Genomic DNA, 20,223 nt, shown 5'->3' on the forward strand with positions numbered 1-20,223 from the left:
TATTGAAGTATTGGATCGGAATTCACAGTGCACAGTGAATTTATTCTTTGGGTCCACGGACAACATTCTGTTGGTTTTATTTGGTCGAGTGTTCGAGACTATTTTATTGTTTTTCGTATAATAGGAAACAACATAAGTTCTAAAAAAAAAATTGTCTGTATAAATATTTCACCTCATAAATGCCCATAAAAAGATTAGCATAGGCAGGTGCAAATGATGCATCCATGGCAGTGCCTATATTCCGAACATAAATATCTTCACAAAAAAATAATTAGTAAGACAAAATTCTATCATTTCTAATACATAATTACTTAGTGGACTGTCTCCTAAGAAAAAATTAGCTTCTAAATCATGTTGATGTTGTATAGAAGTGTGTAGACTTTTAAACGTCAGCAGATACCCAATACATGTCTTCAGTCCACTCAGTGACTTCAGTTTTATCTAAAAAATCAAAAGAATCTTTTTATAAATGATGGTAGCTTCATTACATAGGGTAATAAATAACTATGCAGAAGTACACCTGTGTTTTGTAAAAAATGAGTAGCAGAAATAATGGGCCTTCTTGGGGGATGTTGCTTGCTTTTATGAAGCTTGGGTAAACAGTAAAAATATGCTATAGAATTATTTTCATTATTTAGCTTTTTATCTACATCTTTAGAAAAATACCCAAGTCTGTAACCTTTAAAAAGTAAATGCTGAAATTATTTTTGTGCATTTTGATAATGACTCAGTGTCACCTTAACATATACTTCAGTATTACGAAGATGTTCCATGCACATTTCCATGTACTGATTAGCATGCATTACTACTAAACGAGTCCCCTTGTCAGAGGGCTTAAAGACCAATTCATGTTTTTCTCTCATATTAAGTTCTTTAAGTTATTCTTGTTAAAGTGCAAGCTGGTGAATTTTATGTTTTTTTACTGGCCTTTGTTCTATTTTTGTTGCTGCTACATGGCCAGTGATCCTGGTGAACCAACTACTGAGGATTCTGAGAGATGAGAGTATGGATACTACTCAAAAAAGCATGGATCAGATCAGTATGTGCTGCCTAACCAAGAGACATCTTCAGGAACTGGTTTGAGAGGTGAGCAGAATTTTATCAAAGACGAATAGGATGCTGAAAACTCATTTTTAAACATCAATCTGACATCAGGAACAAAGTAGAAACTAATGCTCTATTTACTCATGTCTGAGACAATGCTGGACATTCATTTAAGTTCATGGTTATTGCCATGATTAAACAGACATTGCGTGAAGGGGACTTGATAAATAAAACCGAGATAAAAAAAGCGAAATGGATCATGAATTTTGAGGGCCGATTGCCCACCAGAACTCAACGGCATTGTCCCATTGAAGCCATTTCTAAAGGAACAAAGACTTAGTATTAGAAGATAATGCTATCATGTGATTAGTTAAAAAAGGAGTGTTTTGATTCATTAGATTTCATTGGAGAGAGATATCTTCCTCCTATAACATTTAGCAATGGAGTAATGTGTTGATTTGTAAAAGAGGCGCATTGTTTTTCTTTTCGCATTGATTAAATGAAGATGACGACTGAGAACTGAAAGCTTCATTTATCCCTTTACAACAACAGTTTTAGAGCAATCCCACCTTAGGATAGAATAAGAAGTTTTTTACGGTGTTATAAGTGTGAGGAAGTAATGGGAAATTCTAATAGGTCAGAAAGTGAAGGCTCGCTGCAACTCTGCCTGGCATTGGTTGTCCATGGAGGATGATTGGTCCATCTCTAATCCATTCTGAATCAATGGAAAAGAAGTATGCAAGAGTCGTTTTTGTTTTAGGGCAGTAAAGAGGACTGCCAGATTTTATTACATCAATAAATTGGAAAGTTCTTTATATCTGGTATAGAGGAGTTCTTAAGAGGCAATAACAGAAGAATCTGGTGCGTGAAATTTTGGCTCTTGAACGAAAACTATGTATTAAGAGGGAGTGCAATTTCATGATTGGTTAGAAAAGGAGTGTCCTGATTCACTGAATCCCATTGGAGAGTTAAATCTTCCCTCTGGAGCACGGAGAAATGTTTATTACTGGAGGAATCTATTTTTAAAGAGTTGTGCTGTTTTCTAATTGTTATTAACTAAGGGAGCTGTTTGAGAATTGCTTGCTCTGATTGTTCTTCTTGGAATCCTTCCAGACATTTGATTGTGAGGACGAAGGTATAAAAGCAGCATGGTTCAAAAGTAGCATTGTCTAGAATTTGATTTACCGTGCTTTAAACTCAAGGAAGTAATTGAAGATTTGGATACAATAGAGAAGGCGGCTTTCCGTAATTTTTGCTCTGCATTAGTTTAAGGAAGATTGTTTTTATACCATTGGGGACTAAGGAAGACTCTGATATGATAAAGAAATAGACTTGTAACATTTGCCTGCCATTGGTGATTGTTCCATTTTCAAAGTCGTTTTGTTATAGGACAGCAAAGAGGTGTGTTATGCTCCATTCAGTTGATTGGCGAATTGAAGCTTCGTGCCCGACCTACCGAGATTCAAATAAGATGCAAGAATGGAAGAACCTGATACGCTATAGAATAAAGGCTTGTTCTAATTCTTGCTTTGGATTGGCTATACAAGGAAGTGGACTGTATTGATGTTTTTAATTGGATTTATATGGGATTTATTCAGTGGCGGCTCATGCCATCAGGACTGCAGCCCCCCCAGCTGTGAAGAGAAAGAAAAAGAAATAACCTTTTAAAAAATAAAATATTTAGTGTAGTATACGATTGTATACTCACTGCCTGCTTAGCTGGGAATCTGTTTGCGAGTCCGACTGACTCTGTTAAAGTTCTGGAACTTTCTTGAATTCAGGGTTTAAAAATATAGTTTGTTTAAATCCAGACTACTGTAAAAGCAGTCCGGATTAAGAAGAGAAGGCATCAGTGTGATGCTCAGAAGTCTATGCAGTTTGTAACTGCAGTAAATTGGAAGGGTATCAGACTGCCACGTCCGCAGTCACATGCATGACGTAGATGGCTACTGATTGGTTCTCGCTGTCTTCCCACACTTTGTGTGCTGGGAAAAAGAGAGCGAGAAACAGTCAGCAGCAGACGATACTACTTGGTAAATGTGGATGGAGTTCGTTTGAATCAATCGTGGACAGTGAGGATGTACTGACAGCAGAGCAGTGCACCGTGACCTGGCTAGTAGAGTAATTCAGAAAACGCAAAACGGAAAGAAGCGAGTGCTTCATTCAACTGTAATCTGTAAGCCATGTTTAAAATTTTCCAAGATTGTTTTTGTACAGGTTTTGGAGAGTCACAATGATTATTACATTTGAGGAAGGAAATAAATATGCTTTGCTTAAGCAGGTTTGTTACCTGATGAATGGTGATTGGAAATTTACTATTGCTGGGTGCAGGGTGCTGGAGAAGACAGATTTCCATCTGTGCAAGAAGAGGTAGGTTGTTTTGTTATAATATTTAAAGGGGAGGCAGGAGTAAATCAAAGAAATTACGCATGTAAGTGCCAAAGGTCAGACAGTGAAGAAGTAGACTTTACTGAGCTTACTTTTTTTCTGAGTTCTTAGGAATACGATTGTATTTATCTATTCATTTACATTTTTTTAAATTTTATTATGTATTTATGCACATATTTTGTGGGTAACAGTTAAACTTAAAAATAATTTGGCAAGTGACAGCATTTTGAGTTGTTTAAATCGTATTAACAACAAATCTGAGTGGCAGAAGATGAAATCATTAAATTAAAATTATACATGTAGCAGAATAGTACATTTGAGTTGTGATTAATAATGAGGGAAAGCAGGGTGCCAAAAATGACCTGTGGAAAATGCCAGCTAAAAAATGGGTGAGTAGGTGAAAGAAAGATGATTCATAAAGTACTCAGATGGTTTGGGCATTTAAGTAGCCTTTGAGTCGTAGTGTATTGTTGCTGATGCCTCAGACTCATCCAAATTATTCTATTTTTTGTAACGCAAGCCAGGCTAATGAAAACATATTTTAATTTTCCATCATTCATTTTATTAAGGGTACTGTGACTGTGAGTAAAAAGTTCAGTGGTGGTGCAGTGGCCTTTGAAGATCATATTTGTTATGGCAAGGTTGGCTGTTAAACTAGAAGCATTCAGTGCAGTTGGACATGCCTGTCTCTAGACTAGTGGAGAGAGGTCAGACATTTGAAATTGCATGGTATTAATCAGGGGAGACAGGACTGGGGATGTTTGATAAAGGAATGATAGTGGCATGGATGATTTTCAGACATGAAGGAAGAACTTTTTTTTTTAAATGTTCATGTCTAGTATGTTTTGAAGTGGTACGGTTGTGTTACAAGCATGGATAAACTTCATTTACTGACCATCTCATACTTGTCAAACATTGTGGGGAGTATTTTAATAATGGCAGAAATTTGTGTTGGCTAGGTTGAAAGTAAAAAGCTACAGGAGCAGAAAATGTTCACACTGATGAGTAGAGTCAGGCTAGGAGATGGATATGGTCCCAAACTGCTGGAAATGTTGGAGAGTCGGTCAATTTTTAAGAAAGCTTTGTGTTGAGGTTGAATCTGCCTTATTTCTCAGTTCATTCTATGGTAATTTGGGGTTAGCTTAAGACATGTCAGTTATTTTTTATTCAGATTGTTTTTTCTCTTATTAAAACGTTTCTTACAAGAATTTCCTAATGAACAGCATTGTTTACAAAGTTCCTGGTTGTTGCCGTGTTTGTAGACATGCTGTACTATGTCTGTTGAAAGCAGATTTTAGATAGTGAGGTGAGTTTCAGTACACTTTTTTTATACATAACAGTATTTGTCTGGGAGAAGATATATGTTGAGAAATTACTAAAGAGCAGTACTGGATCTCATTCAGTAGTAAGACTGGACCAAATTTGTTCATGAGCATTTGGAAGAATGGGGAACATGTTTTTCAGAGAAAGTACTATTTGGGATTATTCTGTCAGGGTGAAATTTGTTGTTGATGAGCAGGTGATGGTTGTATTTTTCTATGACTGTAAATATTTTTTTTGCCTGGAGCAAGATGAGAGGATGCCCCATTAGGAGCTTTGTCATTATAATTATGGACTTTTGTACATCATAAAATATGTCAGTTCACATTGTCTGATTTCCTCAACTTCTGAAATTAATAGCACTGATATATTTTTAAGTGCCCCTGATTGTCCCTGATTATTTCTGAATTTGTCCATGATTCTAGCGGTAGGAGGTTGATAGCCATAAGCCAAGGTGTTTTGTTTTTGTTTGTGCATCTCTCACACTTGGAACTGCCTAATTTTCACTTCCCATGCCACGCTTCATTTCTCATCATTTTTCTCCTTTACTTGTCTGGAAAGACAGCGACACAAACCTTGACACTAGCCTTAATCTGTACTCCGCAGGCCGCACGTTATATTCACCAAACACCCAGTGTTTAAAACCAATAGGGAACTAAGACAGACTCTTCCCACTGAATGCGGCAGCACTGCCCTTACTCCCAGTTGGAAGTTCTATACCTGTGGAGGGGAAGTGAGTCCTGTAATCTTTATTATCCTGCAATCTTTATCATCCAGTTTTCTATCAGTCGCTTTGCTTGGTTGCAACTGAATAAAGTTACGTTTTTCTTTCCTCCTCACTTTCTTTTACCCCTGCTATGCTTTTCATCCCATACAGCTCATAGATAATAGAAGAAAAGAAAATGGTAGGAATCCCACGCTGGAAACAAAATAGGGAAATATCTGAACTGTGGAACTAATCCCTGCCCCAAGTGTCATGAGAACTATTTCACGGAAAAACATCCTAAATGTCTTAATCAAGGAGAAAACAAGAAGTAAGAGCTTAATAAAACCATAATAAAATCACTGGCCACAACTAAAGACTCCAGCAGTGCCTTCTCCGCACTAGTGAGTGTATTGGGATTGTATTTTTTCAGCGCATTTAACACAAATAGTAGCACAAGAGACGCAGTCACACAATTGATAAACAGTACATCTGAGGGATAAAATAGTCATAGCCCCTTCCTTCAAGGGCACCTTGGATCATATATTATAGTAAGTATATTATAGCAATAACCCACGCCTGGGTGTGGGTAATGCAGGATTTACCCACGGTTGGCGTGGTTTCGCCCGAGGGACCAAACCAAGACAACAGTGGGTAAATCCCGCATTACCCACACCCAGAAGTGGGTTATTGCTATTATACTATGACATTATTTAAGAAAAGAAATAATTACTTTTCTTAAATAATGGCATTGTATAATGCCTCTTTGCTGCCCTTCCACAGCTGTCTGGTATCCGCGGCAGTTCTTATGTACTGCGCATGCCTACGCAGTACATCAGAGCTGTGGGCAAAAGCAACGGAGAAAGCAAGATCTCCATTGTTTTTTACTGTTTCGCTATGTTAAATGGGTTTAACATAGCGAGACAGCTTTAAAATAAGCAATGGAGATGTCCGTTGCTTACTTTAAAGCTGTCTCACTATGTTAAACCCATTTAACATAGCGAAACAGTAAAAAGCAATGGAGATCTTGCTTTCTCCATTGCTTTTAAACCTGTCTCGCTATGTTAAATGGGTTTAACATAGCGAGACAGCTTTAAAATAAGCAACTGAGATCTCCGTTGCTTATTTTAAAGCTGTCTCGCTATGTTAAACCCATTTAACATAGCGAGACAGGTTTGAAAAAAGCAACGGAGAAAGCAAGATCTCCGTTGCTTTTTACACACTGTGTCGCTATGTTAAAGGAGTTTAACATAGCGAGACAGCTTTAAAAAAAGCAACGGAGATCTCCATTGCTTTTTTTAAACCTGTGTCGCTATGTTAAACTCTTAACATAGTGAGACAGTGTTTTAAAAGAGACTGATACTAATGGAAAAAGTCCGGGCGACCGGACCTTTTTCCATTAGTATAAGTCTGTTTGCAACGTGCACGCTGGCCAATCAGCGTGCACTTTTTGGAATATTAATGGGGGGTCATGGTATAATATTTAATAGTCCTGTTTGCACTGATTAGTTATGTTCGACTTTTTTGAGGATTACTAGAATGTTTTCCTCCAGCACCTGAATTCCCTGTATTAGATGTCTGATTAATGACATATCTGGTACTCTAAACTTGTACATATTTTCTGTTTAATATATTCATGTTCTGGGTGAGATGATACAATTAAGCAATCAGTGCTATATGCCTATTAAAAAATTAAAACAATATAAAGTATCCCTGATTTTGCTTGCCATTTTCCTGATTTAGTAGCTGTAGAGTCAAGTGTGACTCAGACGTATGAAATTGAAGGGACCTGTCTGGTGCTCACATTTTGGTTATCTGCACATTACCTTAAACAAATCAATGATGTGCCCTTATTCATAGACTTGAATGCAGGTAATATCAGTTGCAGGAACTCGTCTACCATTATGGTAGATTCAGATTTTTCTTTTTTTGTTTAGAACCTGCATTGTCAGTCATTAGTGCTGTACAAGCATCACCTTCCCAGAAAGTGTGTGCATTAGCAGTCATAATATAGTGATGTCAAAATCAGTGACTAGCTGTGTTTATATTTAATGGTCATTATTCTTGGCCTCTGCTATCCCTTGACATTCCATTGAATTGTGCCATCTGTAATAGCTGACCTAATACCATCCAGCATAAAGGAGGAAATGGCAGCAGGTTAGTATATAAAATAAATGCACAGTTTGATTTTTATAGAAAAAGGGGAATGTTTAAAATGAATTGATGATGAATCGAATGTAACGTTGAATATTTATGTTTATAATTTATAGTGCACTTTTTCACAGATGGGCTAGATCTTTTAAATAAAAGGACTTCAAGGCAAAATGACTTTGTCTAATAGACTGGTACTGCAAGAGCCAAATGTATGTACTTGATAGTGAGAAGGGGGATGCAAAAATATTAATTTAGAAGTTTGTTCAGTTGCAGTTTGAACTGAAAGTGTGTGTGTAGATTTTCACATCATATTTTGGTCGGTTTTCATAAAATTGTAATTTTCTGGCAAAGTACTGGCAAATCATTAAAGATTGAAGTTAGAAAATAATGACATACATTTGAATTTCAGATTTCATACCCTTCAGAAAATTCATACTAATGCAAGATCTACTATTCTATTAACTTTCTGAGTTTGTAAGAGCAGTATTTAAAAATTATCCTTATTTTTGGGCCTTTGTCCCACTTTTATTTATGGCTTTGTCCAGATTTCTTGCTCTGTGGTTGAAAGTATGACAAATGCGTCAGGGCCATCACTGCCAGCCAGAGATATTTCAAATTGTGACATACTTACCCCACTCCTCCATGTGGTGACTCTGGATGTGTCCAAGCAAAGAAAGGAGCAGTTATGCAATATGTGTGCAGAGTATCCCCCCATCCAAGGTAGACACAAATACAGTGGCTTTTCATCTGTCCTTGATTTTGCAGAATGTTCTGGTTTTCTGTCATACTTTTATACTGTTGATTTATGCTGCTTATTCAGAAAATGCATGCCATTGGCTGCATCTTACTTGGTACTTTTATAAAGCAGAATATAAATTATAATTAGAACTGCATTGCAGTGGTTTAAATTGAGTGCTGCTTGTTTTTTTGTACTTGATTTTGACTTGCATTCCAGTAATGTATTTAAAATGTAATTTATTTTTTCTTGCCTCCAACCTTTGCTTCCATCTACATATATTAAGTAAGCTGTCATGTAACCAATGCATTGAAATATTTTTTTTCTTCTCCACTTCATTTTGTTTTGATTGGACTCTCATAATGACAGTTTGGCACCCACGGCAGCGTATTTAATTAAAGCCCCAGTTTTTGTGCTTTTGAGCATAGCCACACCCCTTTCTAGTTGGCCATACCCCTTCCTGCTGGCCCCACCCATTCAGATGTCTCCTGCAGCCCCCCTTTGATTTGAAGTCACCAGTTGCCACTGGATTTATTCCTCTGCCGATATTTTGAAATGATTGGCTGATGGGTTTTTAAATAGGAAACTCAGGATTTCTTTTTTCAGGATCTAATGAAGGCTTTATGCTGAAAGCACTTGTCCGATACCAGAGTTGTTCATTGGGTTATTAAAAGTCTTAACATTTGTTTATTATTTTTCTATGTTGATACACTCAACTTTCTTTGGAGTTTTTTTACAGTTTATTTTGAGCGATCTTTAGTGGTGTTTTCCTGTTTTATCTATTCTCACAAGGAGTACTTTATAGTATGGGATCAACAACCCTCCTTCAGGAGCATCCCTCAACCTCCCAGGGAGCAACTACCCTTTTTCCCCAAAGGTTCTGTTAGAATTGATGAAACAAGGGACCATCCAGAGTGTTCTCAAAAACCAAATAGGAAAAATATTTTATTCCAGGTGCCCAGGAAGGAAGGTTCTTGGAGACCCACCCTTGACCTGTCTTGTCTCGATACCTTTCTAAGAGTACCCAACGTCTGCATGCTGACCCTCCAGACTTTATTCCATCTTAGTTTGCCTCAAGCTTTTATGATTACCCTGGATATCAAGGATGGATATCTGCATAATCCCCATCCATCCCCAACTACAGGACGTTTTTATGCTTCTGTGCATAGTCATGGCATTTTCAGTTCTGTCTCTTTCCCTTTGAATTTTCTATCGCACCAAGGGTCTTCACCAAATGCTTAGCCCCTATGATTGCCCACTACAGACCCCAGGGAATACGCATTCTTCCTTATCTGGATGACCTCCTCCTAACTACCTCCACAGAGGAGTTGGAATTACATATTGCCCTTAGCATCAATCAATCAATATGGGGTTCACCATAAACTTAAAGAAAGAAATCCATTCTCACCCCTTAACAGGATCAGATTTTCCTGGGGTGCAGGATACAAACAGATCTTATGAAGGGGTGTTTACCCCCACAAAAGGTACAGGACGTCATCCTTTACTTCCAAAATCTTTTGCTGGTTCACCACATTACAGCCAGTGAGTTCCTCAGGGGCTTGGGCCTCATGGCATCCACCATTCCCATGATGTTCTTAGTGTTTCACTGTTGCAGTCATTACATTTGGGTTATCTGCTGGCAGGTTGCCCTCAGTCAGCCTGATTAACAAAGTATTGGGTCCTGCATCGGTTGCTGTCCCTTCTTCCATGACGTCAAGTCGTCAGGGGTATAAAACATGCAGCCGACACCATTACATCAGTCTTTCTTGCCACACGGTGCCCAAAGCAGAAGCAGTTGGCAAGTGCCGGTCGGCCAATTCCTGAAATTTTCGAGTTTCGGAACCAAAGTCTTCAACTAAAAGCTAAGTACCCCGTTGGGGAAACTTTTTCTTGCTCCTTACCGATGTCAGTAAAAGTTAATAATCGCATTACTTGTGGGAAGCAAATACCTCATAAGGATTTTCATTTGTACTGTATTCCTTGCCTAGGCTTTGACCACAATGTACCTTGCTGTCGGTTTTGTGCTAAACTTAATCAACGCACGATTAAACGTCAGTATATTATTGCTTCTAAATATTTTGGCTCAAGATGTAATTATCCAGAAATGTCGGTTAGCAATCCGACTACCGGAATACCTAAAAAAACGCAAAGCAAAAGACAGCGACAGACCGTTGAGGTCCAAAACTGATGTTCGCCGGTACTCAGGCACTTTCGCAGTCCCTGATACCCGCTACTTCTGATTCGCAGGCCTCTGCTGAGACCTATTCGGAGTCAGGTATGAACAAGATGCTTCAATTATGGAACCCGCGGATGTCTGTACCTTAGAAGGGTCCAGAGCCGCTGCGCAGGCACCGGCTTCTGACGGTGTTTTCAGGCCTACAGATTTGTATATTAGACTGACGCCATCTTCAAAACTAAGGCTAAAATCTAAATCTGTCTAAAAAACCGACACCTGGGCCACATGTGCAGGCTCCTATGCCTAAAAAACAAATGATCAAAATGGCTAAAGATTTAATTACTCTGATCAGGAGTAGCCAACCCCCTCCAAACAGGCCTAGGCAAGACATTGATTATGAATCTTCTGAACAGGATTCTATTTCTTCTGACTCTTCTAATGAACAGGATGTGTCCATTCCTACTTATGAGGACTCTGATGCAGAAGATTCCATTCCTTCTGCTTCTCCCCCTGAGGATTTTTCCTTTGGGGAAACCTCAGTTTTGGGAAAAACTCACTCTCCCTCCTTTTGAGCCAGCTGCTACTGCAGACCTAAATTTTCTCTCCTGGAAAATAGCTTTCCTTTTAGCAGTCACTTCAGCTAGAAGGATTTCTGAATTACAGGCTCTTATGGCAGTGGAGCCTTTCATTATTTTTCATCCGGACAGGGTGTCTCTCAGGGACAAATCCATCTTTCATGCCTAAGCTGGTATCCAGTGTGGCTCTTAATCAGACCATTCATCTGCCAACTTTCTTTCCCAGTCCACAGAACAAGGGTGAGCGGATTCTGCATTCATTGGATGTACACAGAACTTAGATTTTACTTAAACAGGACAAAATCTGTAAGAAAATCTGAACTATTGGTAGCATTTGCTGCATGGGCAGAGGGAAAGGCTATTTCAAAGCAGACTTTCCAAATGGATAAGCTATTGTATTTGTTTCTGCTATGTGCACCCATGGTAAACCTACCCCCAAGGGGAGCAGATCTCATTCCACCAGGGCTGCATCTACTTCAGCAGCCTTTCTCAGAGGGGTTCCTACCAGACACATTCTAGAAGCTGCTACCTGGAGCTCAGTTCATACGTTCACCAAACATTGCCATTTACCTCTCTTCTCTAAATCCAGAGCTGGCTTTGCCATTGCTGTCCTGCAGGGCCTTATAGCTCCTCCTAATGCTGTATAAATCCATCCTCCCAAACATAGCTTTGGGATTCTACCCAAATGTAATGATTACAACAGTGAAACATGAAGAACATAGTACAGTTGTGTACACGTACCATAAATGTAGATGTTCGAGTGTATTCATTGTTGCAGTCCAGGTTACCCACCCTCCAGCCCCCTGTTTTTCTCTTACTATACCTCTACTTTCTTTTACTATGCTTAAAAGCCTTTTTGGTGTATTTGCTTTTGTTTGGAGGTATATTTTTTGTGTTTTAAATTGTGCACACACACACGCGCACACACACACACACACACACACACATACATACATACATATATATATATATATATATATATATATATATATATATATATATATTTTTTGCTCCCCATTTGGGGGGCACCTGACATCTGGGGCAAGAAAAACTGATGTAATGGCATCGGCTGCATAGTTTATACTCCTGACTTCATGGAAGAAGGGACAGCAACCGACGCAGGACCCAAGACTTTGTTAATCAGGCCGACTGAGGACAACATGCCAGCAGATAACCCAAGTGTGATGACTGCAGCAGTGAATACACTCAAACATCTACATTTATGGTAAGTGTACACAACTGTACTTTCCATTTGGCCAAACTCCACATGAGAAAATGGCAGTGGTATCTAAAGTCAGTTTGGATGCAACACCAGCACCCCATAGAATTCTCCAATTACTCTCATTCCCCTATCTGAAGAGAGAACTTCACTGGTGGCTACATAGTGTTACTCATCCCAGACTCCCTTTACACTCTCCTGCTCCTTGCCAAGAGATCTTCACAGACGCATCAGATGTAGGGTGGGGAGCAACTTTCTGCCATCTGAAAGGGCAAGGGATTTTGTCTCCCTCTCAAATGAGGGACCACGTCAATGTAAGGGAGATGAGGGTGCTGCTGTAGGCCATGCAGAACTTCCATTCCCTCTTCCAACCAGGACGTCTAAAGGTGTTCACAGACTATGACATTCCTCTGGTATGTGAACAAATGGTGGGTTAAAAATCCTATTATGTAGGTTAGCTCTTCAGGCTTGAGAGCTGGCAATAAAATTAAAGGTTGCCCTTCAGGCAGTATATATCACTTCACAGACTTGTGCGGCAGATTACCTGAGCAGGTCCAAAACACAATTCCAAGAATGTATGCTTCAAACAGATGTTTCTGGATATTGGCCACCGGTGGGGTATTCGTCAAACAGAACTTTTTCCCTCTCCCATGAGCAAACAACTTCCACAGTTTTATGCCAGAGAGCCCCATCCTGTGGTTTGGAAAGTGGATGCCCTTCCTTTATCTTAGAAGGGGATGTTTCTATATGCATTTCCTCCCCTTCCCCTCATTCCAAACATTCTGTCCAAAATTCAGCAGGACAGACCAAAAATCTTGCTGGTGACTCCCTTCTGGCCAAGAGCACTGGTTCCCTCTCCTCCTGATTTTATCTAAGAGCAATCACCACAAGTTACCTCAGTGTGGACCTTCTCACAAAAGACAAAGGGAACCATCATCCATCCCCACCTGTTGAATCTCCAGTGGGCCCTGTGGGTGATAGGGTACTAATTCCTTTCAGAAACCTATTCTGTGAGGACATGCTTACTTAGTCTTGCAGGAGGCTAGGAAACCAGATACCAGAAAATCTTATTTAGCCAAATGGAAGAGATTTTCAGTCTGGTGTCTGAAACAAAACCAAGCTCCATTGACCATGGAAATTCCCTTGGTCTTATTTGTGTAAATTGCTCAACACTGGCTTAGCTTGCTCTTCAGTGAAAGCCCATATGTCTGCCATATCTACCTGTCTACCTCTATCTTCTTCCCTTAGCTAGCAGATTTGAGGCTAAACAATTTATTGAAGGTGTGCTACACATTAGACTTCCCAGGAAAACCTGTTCCATCTCCCTGGGACTTTAACTTTGTTTTGGAAAAGCTGACCCTCTTACCATTCAAGCCAGCTTCCTCAGCTTCCCTGCAGTACTGCTTCTGGAAAACTGTGTTGCTGCTAGCCTCGACTTCGGACCAGACGAGTGTCTGTGCTACAAGCCCTTATGATATACCCTCCCTTCCTGGTCTTCCACAAGGATAGGGTTTCCCTGTGCACAAAATCCCTCATTCATGCCTAAGGTAGTTAGTGATCTGCCTTTAAATCACTCCATCCACTTGCCTACCTTTTTCCCTTCCTCCCAGAATCATAGTGAGAGGGTATTCCACTCTTCAGATGTCCATTGACTGCTTAGATTTTATTTAGACAAAACCAAAGCACTTAGTCAGATCAGCTTTTTGTTTCATACCACCCACGGCTCAGGCAGGCTGTGTCCAAGCAGACCATTTTCTCCTGGATTTCCAAGACTATTACCTTTTGCTACACTCACCATGGCAAGACTCTCCCTTTCTCCTTTAAGGCCCACTCCACCAGGGCTGTTGCCTCATCTGGGGCCTTTTTCAAGGGACTGGATACTAATTCAGTTCTTGAAGCAGCTACATGGACCTCAGTCCATACCTTCAACAAACACTACAGATTAGTTGGAATCTACAAATCAAGAGGCGGGTTTGCCAGGACCACAGTGCATGGCTTCTTGGAAAGCTCCTTGGCTACACCTTCCTCCCTTACTTTATGAACTTTGGTATTCTCCCTTATGTAATGAATACTGCAACAGATGAATAGAAGGACATAGAATAGTTGTGTAAAGTCTTAACATAATGATGTATGTCCTTCTCTTCACTGTTGCAGTGTTTCTATTCCTCCCTCCTTCTCCCTGGCCTTGCTTCTTCTTGGATGATTCTTACCCTGCTTCCTTAGGCTGGCATTCCTCCTGGGGCAGTCCATTCTGAAGATGGTGTGTGCATACATCACTTTTATGGCTATCCAATTGCAGCCTACATGCAACGTACCAGGAACCCTACAGTAGTAAGTATTTGTATACTAGCCTATGGAGGGGGACTCACTCATGTAATGAATATTGCAACAGTGAAGAGAAGGACATGTATCATTATGGTAAGATTTTGCACAACTGTTCTTTCTTTACCCATAGAACAGGGGACATAGAATAACTGCATTCTTCGGATGTACGCACACTGCTGAGATTCCACCTGGACCAAGCTAAGACTATTCATAAACCAGACCAGTTATTTGTTTTCCTTCTGAAACTGTAGGCTAGGTCATCCAGTATCTAAACAGACTGTTGCTAGCTGGATTTTAAGGTACAGCTTCTTTTGTTATCCTTAGCATTGTAAATTATTGCCCTCTTACCTGAACATTTATTCTGCTAGAGCAGTGGCCTCTTCTGTAGCCTTCTACAAGAACATGGTATATTCCAGACTGATACTGGAAGAATCTTTCTGGTCTTCATTGCACACTTTCACTAAACATTACAGAGTAGATGCCTTTTCCATAGCCAGAGTTGCCTTCTCCAGGTCATTCCTCTCTGGCCTATTACAGTTCTTGTAGTTCTCAGCTTTCCACCCTTCTTCTCCCTTAAGCTTTGCGAATCACTCATCTGTTTGGAATACTGCAGCGGTGGATCAATATGGCATCTACTGTTGTGGTAAGTTCTTCCACAATTGTAGTTTCCGTTTTTGTCCTGGCACCCCCTTTTCCATAGGCATTTTTTTCTTTCCTGATACAAGTCCATGGTTTCCCATATGACTGGTTTGCAAGTTGGCTTTCCTTTTTTGCAGGAGTAGCCCAATATTTGCTCTTATGAATTTGTAATAACCTACAACCATCATCTTTCCTGGCGTTGTATAACATTTGTAGTTGTATTAAACTCCTGGAGCAAACCACCTCAAAAAAATGGGTTCAGTCATAGCACACATGGGTTTTCTTTATGAGGATGCTTAACATGTGCATTTTGCCTTCTAGACCCATGCCTGTACATAAACGTTTACATTGGCCACATGATCAGAAGTCTTTCGACCTCTGTTTAATGCCAGTTTATGAAATCAGTTTTCAAACACTTTGTTGTTGATGGAGTTAGTCATTTCCATGTGGCTTTGGTTAGTCTGTGTTCTGTACTTGAGTCTTCTGCAGAGCTGGGGAGGTGGTGGGATTGAGCTTTAGTAGTAATGGAACTGGCTGGTGTTCTAATGAAATGGAATGTTCTAGTTCTTAGTCATTGCTGTACGATTGCAGATCACTAGTTTGTACTTTGAGAAGTAGGTTATCCTTTGTGCTAGGGCTGCAGTCTGTTTTTCTGCTGCGTCTTCCTAAGAATCATATTCATGATCGATTTTTTTTTTCTGTCTTTTTGCAGGTGCAACTAGTTAACAATTCCTTCAAAGGTGTAAAGTATCTGCGTTTGAACACTTTGGCATCACTGGGTTATGCGGTGGTGGTGATTGATGGACGAGGATCTTGTCAGCGTGGGCTGAAGTTTGAAGGGGCCCTTAAAAATTGCATGGTAACTCTGCAGATCTTGCCACATGTACATTGTAGTTTAATTTGCCCAGCTTAATTTTTGAAACACAAATGTTTAATTTTTTTTTGGTTTGTAGTAAGACTTAACCTGAGATTTTTTAAAATATCTTTATTGAATCACAATTAAAATGGTCACACATGCAAACACACATCAATAAAAAGAAGCACTTGTAATTCTGTTTACATGCACTATACACATGTTAAGTTTAATAATTATTCACTTTGAAATTACGTGTATTGTACATTTCCTTCCTTCCCTTAAACATCATTCCTCCTCCTGAACACTTTTTATGTATGTATTTGATTCCATTTACTTCTGTGTAATTTGCTTTTTCCTTTTTCTGAGGATCCCACTTCAGTTATTTTATCTCCTTTACAATATTCAGTACTTCAGTTGGTTTATATTTTGATTTCCATTTTCTAGTAATTTTAATTATTTTGGCAGCAATTAGCAGTACACTTGGTAAGGCCTTACTATATGTCTAGGCAATCAGGGCCTAAAACGCATTTCAAAAGAATCATTTTCTTAATTACAATTTCCTCTAACATTTCTGACAAAACACTCTGTAGGGAAATTTTAAAATCTGCAGATCCACAAACACAGACTCCCACGTAAGGCTGATGCACCAGGCCAAAAAACATAAAAATCCAAAAGCTCAGACCGGTTTCAGCATTTTTGCCTTTATCAGTTTAAATTTTAAAATCTGCCAATAATTTACATGTCCCCAGTTCCCTCTCTGTTTCCAAACATGTTTCCTGTGTTTGCTATCTACCCAAGGAGGAATTCTCTGTACTCTACTTAGGGTATAAAATACCTGTACAAACACTTAAGATGAGATCTTCTGTATCTTATGTTGTCCTCCTCATTCTGCTTCACATTTGGGTCTTGGATCTGAACCTCGGATCTGACTCTGCCACCTCCCACAGACTCCACCTTTCAGGCTCAAACTCCTCCCCCACCCATAATCTCCCATGTCTAACCCAACCTCCTCAGATCTCTCTCGCCGCCAGTGTGCCCAGACATGATTTTCCAGGCTCAGTTTAGAACTAACTTTTTATTAGTTTGATATCTTTTGATAGAATTGTAGTGCTTAGTGGTTGATGGTGTATCTCATCTCCTCTCCTTTGCAGTTTTTGCAGTGCTTTAGGTTTTTCTTTTGTTGTATTTTTCTCATTTCCTTCTTCTAGGCTCTGGCCCTTTTTTTGTGCTGCTGTTAGTTTAGTGTCAGGTCTTTCAGGTGTGGAGAAGCTTACTTGGCTCTAAGAGATGCTCCAAGTATGAGATAGATTCCACACTTAGATGCCCGTGATCTTTGCATTTCTTGCTTGGGGCCAGTTCATATTGACTCCCTTTGCAACATCTTTGAGGGATTCAGCCCTAGGGCTTTGCAAGAGAGGAGAAACAAACTTATTTTGAAAGGTCTTTTGCCCACTTCTGCTTTTTCTCCTGGGGCTCAACCCCCCTCCAAGCTTTTCCTCAGCTCTGCAAAGAAGCAGCACCCTAAGGAGCTGAGAGCTTCCTTGGAGCCGCCTGCCAAAGCTCCGAAGTTATCTGATCCAACTCTGCTGATGCCGAGGCCTCTGTCAGATCTTATCAACGTAATGGCTCCGAGTGAGCACTGCGCTAAGATTGTGCCCTCAGATCTCAAGTCTCTGGATCCAGGTAGTCCACCTCTGATCCGTAGGTCTCCAGATCTGCAGTCTTAAGGGAGATCATTCACTTCAGTATCTCCTACCTCCCATACATTCTTGCCTTTCTTTGGTGGCTTCTTCTAGGTCCTCCTGAAGCCTTCACCTAAGTGTGTACAGAATGGTTAGATCCATAATCAAGGTCTAGATTCAGATCGGGGGTTCTTCCTGCTCCATTTCCTCAAGGATCTGAGCCTTTCCAGCCTGCACCCTTGTCTCTTTCTCCGATCCAACTCTTTTAGAACCCCAGGACAGTAGTCTCCCAAGGGATTCGGGGTCTGATCAGAGGGCCTTTGCTTTCTCTACTCCGACCACTGCTTTGACTGCCTCCGCTCCAAGGTCCACGGATCAGTTGCGTGTCCCGGATCTGGGATGTCATGGCAGAACCAGGGCTGTAGGGAATCTTTTCCTGACGAGCCCTTTCAGCGCTCCTGAATTGCTGCCAGACTGTCCTACTGTGGAGACGGTCAGGGGTCTTTTTCTCTGCACTCAAGCACCTGGGCCTAAATAGCTTCAAACACTTGGGTGCGAGAGATTATATCCGGTGGACTACTACATTCCCTTTTCTCTTCTCCCTCCAAACATACTGAAAACATTCACCAATCTTCCACCCAGTCAGAGGGAGTTGGCAATGCGGAAATCACCACATTGCTGCAGAAGAGTCCAAGAGGTCCCGGCTGGTCAGAAAGGGTCTAGAACATACTCCTGTTTCTTTTTGGTGCCAAAATAACAGGGGACCTGCAGTCCATTCTGGACCTGAGCAATCTGTTCATAAAGAATATAGAGTTCCATTGCAGTCCATACTCCCATTGCTGAGGAAGAATGGACGTGCTTTGTGGACTTCAGGGACACGTACTGTCACATAAAAATAGACAGGTGCTCCAGAAGTCATCTGCGCTTCCACCTGGGAACCAATCATTTCCAATTTCAAGCCCTGCCCTTTGGTCTCACCACAGCCCCCTAGGTGTTTACCAAGTGTATGGCAGAGTTTGCAGCTCATCTATGACTGCAGGGGTTTCAGGTATTCCCGTATTTGGACGATTGGTTCCTGACTGACCCCATTCAGCATCAGCTTTATCAGGCCAGGGATTATCATTACCAGTTGTCTCATTTTCTAGGCATCACTATAAAAGTGGACAAGTTGCATCTAGTGCCGGTTCAGAACTTAGAATTCATTGGAGTACATCTGAACACTTCTACTCAAATAGCTGCATTGCCTCAACATCACAGTGACACTTTGAAATTTCAAGTTCAAGCTATTCTGCTTTCTCCATCTCCTACAGCCAGGTTGATTTTAACAGCTATAGGATCTATGCCTGCTTGCCATTCTTTTGGTTCTGCTAGCCATGTGCTATATGCACATTCCCCACTGAACACTGTCCATTGGGGAATATGCTATATGCACATTCCCCAATGGACACTGTTCAGTGCTCCATTCTCTGTCATTCCCTATCTGCTCCTGACAGAATGGCAGACATTTCAGGTCCCAGCTAAGGTGGTGTATTCAAACAGATCTGACAGTAGGCAGACCGTTCATTCTTCCTTTACCCTCAGCCGCTGCGACCATGAACACTTCCCATCTAGGGTGGGAGGGGGCATTTCCAGGGGAAGATGGTCCAAGGCACATGGACTCTAATAGAGACAAGTTTTTGTATATCAACATGTTGAAGATGAGGGCAGTCCTGTCATTGCAAGCCTTTCAGGATGTCTTCCCTCCAACTGTTGCTGTTCCTACCGACATGTCAGTAGTCTGTTACATCAACAAGCAAGGAGGAACCCATCCGAACCCTGTCTGCAGAGAGGCTGAGTGTGGGAATGGACAGTCTCTTCCAACCACTTTCTTCTTACAACACATGTTCCAGGGAAATCCAGCGTGTTTACAGACAGGCTCAGCAAGTCTGTTTTAATGCCTCATGAGTGGTCCCTCAATCAGTCAGTAGAGAATGAGATTTTCGACCATGGGGGTCTATCCTGCTGCACCCTTTTTGCGTTCCCTTAAACCAACAAATGCAGCAGTTTCTTCACTCTGACCCCCCCTCCCAGTCAGAGGACTCCCTGAGGGATGCTGTGGTTCACGATTGGCCTCTGGGACTTCTGTATGCCTATCCCCCTCTTCCTTTGATTCCAAAGTTTTCAGACAGCCAAATGGTTGAAGAGTACAGTAATCCTCATTGCCCCCTTCTGGCCTCATCAGGAGTGGTTCCACTTCCTATGGTCTCATCCGAAACATCCTGCATGGATGCTGGAACCCAAACCAGACCTGCTTTCTCACCCAACATTAGGACTCCACTCTGATCTCTCCCCACTGTCAAGTTAACTGCATGGTTTCTGTAGATGTTCATTGTGTTTCACTGTTGCAGTCATTACACTTGGGTTATC

General features: G+C 40.7%; 1 protein-coding gene across 1 annotated transcript in view; it reads left to right on the forward strand.

The window, feature by feature from the left end:
• DPP9 (dipeptidyl peptidase 9) overlaps window positions 1-20,223 on the forward strand; it is a 1,882,741-nt gene that overhangs the window by 1,167,513 nt on the left and 695,005 nt on the right. Inside the window, exon 17 of the mRNA XM_044053789.1 lies at window positions 15,992-16,138. Within this exon, the coding sequence (XP_043909724.1) occupies window positions 15,992-16,138 (147 nt within the window). The remainder of the gene's footprint in view (window positions 1-15,991; window positions 16,139-20,223) is intronic.

The sequence above is a fragment of the Protopterus annectens genome, chromosome 13.part0 (assembly GCF_019279795.1).
Source record: "Protopterus annectens isolate FY-2018-M chromosome 13.part0, PAN1.0, whole genome shotgun sequence".
In the NCBI taxonomy this organism is placed as follows: Eukaryota; Metazoa; Chordata; order Ceratodontiformes; family Protopteridae; genus Protopterus; species Protopterus annectens.